Source organism: Gastrolobium bilobum, unplaced genomic scaffold, assembly GCF_033153095.1.
Source record: "Gastrolobium bilobum isolate Gb01-03AN ecotype WA unplaced genomic scaffold, APGP_CSIRO_Gbil_v1 utg54127, whole genome shotgun sequence".
Taxonomy (NCBI): Eukaryota; Viridiplantae; Streptophyta; class Magnoliopsida; order Fabales; family Fabaceae; genus Gastrolobium; species Gastrolobium bilobum.
This window is the reverse complement of record NW_026897050.1, coordinates 45033-53508: the sequence shown is the minus strand read 5'-3', so window position 1 is coordinate 53508 and position 8476 is coordinate 45033. Positions and strand designations below refer to the sequence as shown.

The following is an 8476-nucleotide window of genomic DNA, read 5'->3' as shown; positions in this document are numbered from 1 at the left end:
CTGATCGGCACCATTTTTGGAAGAAAAACGTCCAATTCCAAAAAAATGCTACAGGGTGCTACAACATTGGATTTGGTAAGAAATTAATGTGGGCCATCCTGAAACAAATTTCATCGATTCCCTTCTCTGAATCTATGATGCCTGGACACTCTTTGGATCCCACCCATAAACATGTTTTTATTCAGTTGCAACTTTTGCAATTATAGAAATTCTTAAACAAAATTGGAATGCCGTGAGCATGTCAGTTTTTATTCACTCTGATCGAAGATTAAATTCGAAGCATCTTTGGGAAGTTTTTATCCATAATTCTAAAGCTGATATAATCAGTTCCTATCACCAGCTGCCCTTTCGCAATGGCGACAAGTTTCTATTAACCAAATTGACCCAAACACTACGTTTCCCATGTTAGAAGAATAATTGGCAAATGCATTAGGTTGGCTCCAGACTAACAATTGTTTGGGGGCTTAACACTTTAAAGACAAGATACACTAGTAACACAACGAGTATATATAGGGTTGGGGACGAGGATATTTTTGTCTGAAAATTACTAAATATGTTTAATTGTTGAAATGTTTTATATAATGTGCCCTATAAATAATGGATCCTCTTATTAATCATTTGTAACTAAGAGAACGTGAAGTCTTTGCAATAAAGAACAAGGCCATTTACTCGCATATCCAAAAATTTGCCAAGAAACGCATAATTCATAAACAATGCTTGATTATATTTTTTTCTCTTTTACTCCCACCATAACCACAAGAAAAAAGAAAAAGAAAAAAGAAAAAGAAAAAAGAGAGTTGGAAATTACACCATCATCCTTGAAACAATGCAAAGCCCGAAGTTAACATAACATACTAGCCCAGCAATGAATTGGGCTTTGCATGAGATAAAGAAAGAACACAGGGACTACCTTATATATTTGCCAAGTCTTTATAGGCTTAAAAAGCTTACAGAAAACAAGGTATAAAATAAAGGAAATAGTTTTCTTATTTTACATGAAATTTTTTTCTCATTCTACACATACAATACATGAGTGGATCCCATCTTGATTTTTTTGTCTTCTCACTTTTTTGTGATCCTCACTCATGTATTGTGTATGTGTAAAATGAGAAAATTAATCCCCACAAAATAAAAATAACAATCTTTGGGACCCTTTCTACGTTAAGATGCATAAATTCCATATAGCTATTAAAATATATGGATCCATATACATGTACAAAATCAAAGAACATGATCTAAATATAATAGAAACCTCTCCTACGAGTTCGACCTGCTCTTTTATTTGGAGGAGCAGGGGCTTCATCACCTCCAGGAAATTCCCACCTAACAATGTCACCATCCCATGCTGAAGTGATCATCATTGGATAGTAAGGATGCCAACTACAATCTCGAACAGGTGCCTCATGATGTTCAAGTTTTGCAACTTGAGCTCCACTCACCTACAAAGAATGTTCAACTTAGGCACTGATGTTATATGTTAAAGAAGAAAAGGTTCATCCAAAAATGCAGTAACTGTTAATAAAGTATCTAAGCAATTTTTTTTACCAGGTCATATATGTAAACGCGGGAATCACTGGACCCGGTATAAATGTACTTTTGACCAGTGCTGCAACAAGAAACACACGATATATCATTCACATTCTTCAAAATTCAAAGAGAACGTGGAACATTATCACAACAAAACCAAGACTGAAATTTTGTTACACACAGATGTATTCTAATCAACTAATAATATAAATTTAAGTTTGCAACAATATAACCTAGACTGGAAGTAGAGAGGGTATTTTTCATCCAGATTTCTAAATGCGTATAGGGGTTTGGAGCTAACTTCTCAAAAAATGACACAAGCCGGAAAAATCAAATAGATTCTTCCATGAAAAATATAAATATATCCTTTCAGCAACATTTAGTGCCAAGTCCTAACTCCAGAGGAAACTTGTTCTAGTCATTCAAATCTGGCTTTTATAATCTAATGGCACAATAAGATGTAAAAATATTAAAATAATTGATGATAATTGTCATGCAACCAACTATTCTAAGAGCTTAATATGTTAGGTGAAGGCAGATGAATGGTTATATATTCTATATTATATTTCTAATATGTCCCCTCACACAAGAGCCCATTGGACTTGAAGGGTGAATAATGCATATGTTCACCTATTTGTACTAAGAAATTTCATAATATTTATTAAAATATTATTACATAAGTGGGGGATGTCAAAGATCCAACTCTGAACCATTTGGTCACAAAAGCTCTAATAACATGTTAAGCAACCAATTATTCTAAAAGCTTAATCTGTTAGGTGAAGGCAGATGAATAGCTATATACATTATATTATATTTCTAAACAATAATTAAACACACTAACATCCTAGCCATTCAGCAAAACATACTCAAGTCACTGTGAGCTAACAGATATGGAATTGGTTCATTATTGTAAAATATATAGCCATTTGATTTCAAAAGAAATACAAAATATCAAAAGCAATTCAATATCCAAATATTTTGGATAAATTAGAATCTTATATCATGTTAAATAACAGAGTTATATCAGAGTCAGAAAGTTCCAAAAGTGCAAGTTACCTATATGATGGCGAGAAATAACAGCGAACTAGAGTACGCAACACTGAGTGGCCTTTATATGTTGTCAATGACTGGTCATGGGGATGCTTCAAATTTCTGGCATATTCAGGGTAGTCCATCCACCGGTAGTCCCACTCCTCATCTCCAAGGCCCAAACTGTTGGTTTAAGTTATAAGCATCATCATTAAATATACATCACAGGTTAGGAGGAAAATATAGAATTGAAGTCACTTTTAGTCATTTTCATTGGACTTAAGTGTCTCTTCAACATAAAATACCAACCCCGGATCAAAATTCATTATGATGAGCAGTGAGTCCTTGCACACACACACACATTCATGTGGACGAGGAGTTATGCTTTACAATTGTTAAAAAACATGATGAATAACCAAACAATAAATTAGAGCTCTTGAAAGACAAAGTACCATCTATACAGCATCAGTAAACTACACTCAGTAACACAATTCTCAGTTCAATTAATTATTCACATTTGACTACCAAAATCAACATTTACAAGGGGTTAGAAATTGAATCAATCAGACTAACTGTAACTTCCAAACTCAACTAATACTTCATGGCTTTGTAGAATTTATTTTTCAAATTAATATTAGAGCTACCTTTCTTCTTGGGTAAACTATTAGAGCTACTATCGATTGCCAACAAAGAGGCCTTATAGTAACTGAGTTCTCAGTTAAAGATCATATTGCATTCAAATAATATTGGCCTGAGGTTATTTTTTTTCCCAATTCTTGTGTATGTATTATTTCTGTCCTCTACTTCTTTCTCTCTGAAATTCCAAGTCTACCACAAAAATAGCATTTCAAGTAGGTTGTAGAGAGAAACTATGAAATTCACTAGCATAACTCTATCTACATAACAAAATGAGAGATAAAACAGTTTTACTTTATGGCATTAGAAGACATCTTCCTTATGTCCCATAATTTGGTAGTTTGATCTTTTCCATTAGAAATTAAATAACGGCCATCTCCACGGCTATCAATGAATGTAATGCCTTCTAGATGTCCCATTAAGATACCAGCTGGTTTTCCTTTTGTGACAAAGCAACGCCTATCCCACACCTGCAAAAAGTCATAACAGCTAAGATTTCCTTCGCTGAGTAATTGCAAACAGAAAAACCAAAGCAATGTTATTGGAAATAAAAGGTTTGAAAATTATTAAGAGTGTCGATGATTTTAGAGCTAATTTTAAATCTTAAGCTCATTTAGTCATGAGCCAGGTCCAAGCTTCAAAGAACATTGCTCTTGGGCTTGCACCTTGTGAGCTGTTCTGCAACTGCACTCTAAATATATAGTTATTATATTATTATATATATGCCATATTTAACAAAATACTGAGTATTTTATAAGAGCTTGTTGCGAAGCTTTCAGCATAGGCAAAACATATTAAAGCCTTATAAAGCTTAGTTCATTGAGTTACAATATTTCAGCAATACTTTTATCAATGCAAGCAAGTCTAAACAACCTGACAGCTTCAAATCAACATTGCATGACTCCAATCAACAGTAAACACTTGTTTTGTCCAACTATTGGGCTCTTGATATTGCCAAACTTTCTCTTCTCTTCAGCAAAGTGGCTAATCCATTAATCCAAAACTCAGCAGTTACCACATTAAAAATTAGGAAACAGTTCATTTTTTGCCAATTAAATAATATCACTAGTAATAAATAGGCTAATAGTCACATCTAAACTAACTTCACAAGCAATATAGGAAAGCTATAGGAAGTCTTAAGATTTTTTTCACAAAATCATCTAAACCAAAACTTCCAAGTGTTTGATGAATACTCTTACAAGCATGAAGGCATTAAATTTTTTTACTGCACTTTGAAGAATAACCTCAAGAATCTAAAACCTGCCCCCCACAACCAAAAAAGGGTAACTATTGAAGATACTCAAGAAGTTTAGGACCTAATTGAGCCAAGACAATGTAAACGAGCTTGCACCAATGTATTGTAAAGAAAAAACAAATCAAGAAATAAGCTTAATCTCGAAGAACACCAATATGCTGGTTTTGTTTTACACTTTGGGGAAAGTCAATTTATTTTAAAATAGAAAAGGTCCTTCCCAAAATTAAATTGTTTTCAGAAACCCTATTTTAAAAAAAAAAAAACATTTTTAAACCACAATGCCAAACACTTATATAAAAAGAAAAATAAAATTCCAGTATCTCATCAAGTATATGAATTAAAACAATATTTCAGAGTAAAATTTAGTCTACGTTTTTAGATAGAGCTTCCTTCCTTCATAACAAGCTACTCCTCATACATATGCAATTCTTTCCAATTAAGAAAACAAACTTGGTTTACCTAAAGGATGAAACAAATGAAAACTATATCCTTAGCTCTACAAGAGGCTGCTAAGCTAATTGCACAGCCATCAACCAACCCAAGAGATCAAATTGCACCAACTAACCCTCACAGCATAACAGACAAATGACTCTAAACCTATGGTAAGTATAAACATAACTCACCAATAATGGAATAATAAAATGCATAAAATGAAAACATCACGGCCAACACAGACATCTGTGGATATTAACAAATTCCTATAACTAAAATATGAAGTCTACCTTGCAGAAACTATCATCACTTCCAGAATATATGAGATGGCCAGATTCATCAGCAAAGCAGACAGTGTTAACATCAGACTGCAGCATAAAAAAAGGCACATCAGATATGGTCCATCTTCCACAATGGCATACAAAACTCCACCTTAAGTCACCATATGCCACTTTAAAGTGATGAACAAAATGATTAACAATTTCTATACAAATCATTTCTACAAGGATGAAGGAACTGAGAAATTATTCTTAGGCTCAAAATTTGGCTGCCTTAAGGTCTATGCTTCCCCAAAACCTCAAACTGCTCCCAAAATGAATCAAAAGACTCAATTTTTTTAGCAGAGTCAGGTCAATAATCCTAAATTGAGTTTGAGTTACTATTATGGTTTTAAGCAGTCAGCCAGCTTTCAATTAGCATGTAAATACATTTGAAAATTTATTTGAATTATTCAAAATTAGCAACTAATTATAGCAAAAGAATATATACTACCAGGTGAGCAGGAATTCTAAGGCTAAGCTTATCTGCTCCAAGATCATATACACATATCGAACTATCACTAGTTGCAGCCACAAGCTCTTGCCCATCTGTTGAAAATTTGATCGAGAAAATCCCAAATTCATCATCATCATTATCAGAAGAAAAATTTAATCCATAATGAATTTCCTGCAATAAAAAAAGGGTTCCTGAATGTAAAGCAAACAATTATTTAATGTATGTATACACACACAGACACATACTTACATACATTATATCACCAAATATTTTAGGTTAGATGTATAAAGAACAAAAAGAAATCTACTGTATGCTACTTGATAACAACAACAAATAAAAAGGTTGCCTGTATCTTTAGCAAAGAACATTACGAATATTCCCATTCTATATGTGAGGTTGGACAGACCTCATCTAGTGACCTACAATTCAATAGTAGTAGGAGCATTTCCATGAAAAAATAAAAAGCATTTCATTAATTTACAGATTCAAATTATGCAAAATAAGTAGCCAACCTTTGTACTAGCCACTAGTAGATCTCATAAGAAAAATTCAGAGTGCAGAGCAAAGAATATAAGTATCACACCATTAGGGAAAAAAGCTTTCAATGTAACATCTGCTTACTCCTCTATAATATTACAAAAAGCTATGAAACTATATTTCACTGGCCAGTAAGAAAAAAAAGTGGGGAATTTTCAGCACATACTGTAACATTTGCAACTGACTGTGTTGTAGCAGATCCCACATTGACAATATGGACAATTGGTGACATACTAGCATAAACCTGCAATAACTCATAACAATTTGTCAAATGCAAGTTGTGAGAAGTTATAAGAAACAAAGTTGTAAAGGATAGCTCAAACTTCTATTAGATTCACAAGCCATGGTCAGCATTGGTCATTTATAACAGGAAATTCATCAACCTAGTAATGTCCATGAATGCCACCTCATTCGGAAATCAACTGAAACTTACAAGATAGTGTCGATCCGGTGAGAGAGATGTATCAGTAATTGTCCACCGCAAGTTTCTAGCAGAGATGTCCTTCATAACTTTCCAGCCCTTGTCAACATCATAGACCCTTATGTGGCTTCCCTGTTTTATAACTAAAAGTGAAGATTCAAAGACCCATTTGTCCCATAATTATAGTTCCACATGTCTAAGACTTCAATTTAACAGAATCATTTTCAGCTTCATACATAATTTACATACAACAGAAACTACAATCATAATAATAACAATATTAATAACCTGGAATCCAGCAATAAAAAGAGAACCATCAGCTGAAAATTGTGAAACATAGGCACGGCTTTTCATCTGATCAACAATCCAGGGACCTTTGGTAGGCAAATATCGGCTTAACAAATGACATCCATCTGCTGTGGAAAATCTCCCTCGTCCAGAATAATTACCTTCTCTTCCCACTAACATTCTTACAGTTGATGCAGGTAACCTTGTCCTACCAGGACCAACACGAACCAAAAGCTCATGGGGACTTGACCTAAGTTTTGTGAGCTGTGCAATTTCATGATCAAGGCAACTTGTCCCTTCTCCAGCTATCCCACTTGCATGAGATTCATTATTGGCACTACCATCACTACAGGTTATTGTATCTTTGTTCGACCGACTCATAATTTATTCTCTGCTTATCACTCTTTCTATATCCTGCAAACAGCATCAAGTCTAAGAAACCCTGATGAGCCAGAGGAAATCTTACTCACAAGCACACAAGAATATACAGAGAATATTATCATTTTGACTTATTTCAAACCGAAAATTACCATCTATACTAGCATTCAGTGCAGATAGATAACCCGTTTTAGTCTAACACTCTGAAGAAGTTAGCCAAATGAAATAAGGTAAAAACAGATGATGCTCAGAACCAAAATCTCTTTCAAGTTTAGCCCTTTTTGATTGATGTAACAAAAGGGCCAGTAAGAAAATGAAGAAAACGAATTAATTCAATAAAAAGAAACGAACTTTAGTCCAATTCTGAGAATTAAAAGGAAAATGAATAGCTGGGTACCAAATGAAACTCAATTCAGCATAAATGCGGCTTATCAAAGAGTTGAAGTAAAATTTAAAAACAAATAAATAAATAAAAGGAGTATAGATGATTGAGAAATGAAGATTGATGGTCACCTCCGATTGGAATATAAAGTTGTGGGGATCAAACCACACGAATCTTGATTCACTTGCTTGTGCTTTCGCCTACACACTATGTATTTATGTATGTATCTATGTATGTGTTGTGTATGAGAGTATGTGTTGTGTGTGATGAAATCGGAATGAATGAATATTGAATACTGAAAACTGGAATTGTCAAAGCCAAACCTTTGCCTTTGCTTGGTTTCTTCTCAATTTGCATTTACAAACACATGTTCCTCTTTATCAGGTGTTACATCCTAGGAGTAGGAGGCAACGTCAAACTCGACTTAAATTATATTGAATAATTTATGTTTCTCCATCAGCTTATTATTATTATTATTATTATTATTATTATTATTTTCTCTTAAAAAAAGACACAAAAGAAGATGGGTACAAATATTCTACATCAATATTTGATAGAGGAGAAATTTTTTTTATCCGGGAATCTCGATTTTTAGAAATATGAATTTTACATTCAATTTATGATAATATTCAAAAATTAAAAATTTAAAAAAATTCAGTTTCCCGAGAATGCTAAAGAATATCACGTGCCAAACACCCCGAAAATAGGAGTTAATATTTTCCCTGCAAACATGTAAATAGGAGAAAAGTGGGTGAATTTCACTTTTTCTCTATATTAATCCCTTGTTAAAATGATAAAATAAAAGCTGTTTTAAAAT

The 8476-nt window shown here is 33.4% G+C and overlaps 1 protein-coding gene across 3 annotated transcripts; it reads right to left on the bottom strand.

Annotated features, from left to right (window-relative positions):
- Positions 1-874: 874 nt before the first annotated feature.
- On the bottom strand, positions 875-8048 carry LOC133303722 (LEC14B homolog). 3 transcript variants are annotated; one of them, XM_061503682.1, is made up of 10 exons: positions 7983-8048; positions 6900-7313; positions 6624-6743; positions 6357-6434; positions 5651-5824; positions 5170-5247; positions 3487-3662; positions 2584-2739; positions 1546-1606; positions 875-1439 (listed from the first exon to the last, which is right to left on the bottom strand). In XM_061503682.1, the coding sequence occupies exons 2-10, from the start codon at positions 7278-7280 to the stop codon at positions 1236-1238; spliced, it is 1428 nt and encodes a 475-aa protein (XP_061359666.1). In that variant the 5' UTR covers positions 7281-7313; positions 7983-8048; the 3' UTR covers positions 875-1235. The 3 variants fall into 3 exon arrangements, with proteins under 3 accessions (XP_061359666.1, XP_061359665.1, XP_061359664.1); XM_061503681.1 differs by having other exon boundaries at positions 6900-7331; positions 7791-7995; XM_061503680.1 differs by having other exon boundaries at positions 7791-7995.
- Positions 8049-8476: the final 428 nt, after the last annotated feature.

Coding starts and splice junctions, on each gene's coding strand:
- LOC133303722 (XM_061503682.1), bottom strand. CDS start 7,280: ATGAGTCGGTCGAACAAAGATACAATAACCTGTAGTGATGGTAGTGCC. Junction 6,744..6,899: donor TTTTTATTGCTGGATTCCAG/GTTATTAATATT, acceptor GTTATAAAACAG/GGAAGCCACATAAGGGTCTA. Junction 3,663..5,169: donor GTGATGATAGTTTCTGCAAG/GTAGACTTCATA, acceptor GACTTTTTGCAG/GTGTGGGATAGGCGTTGCTT.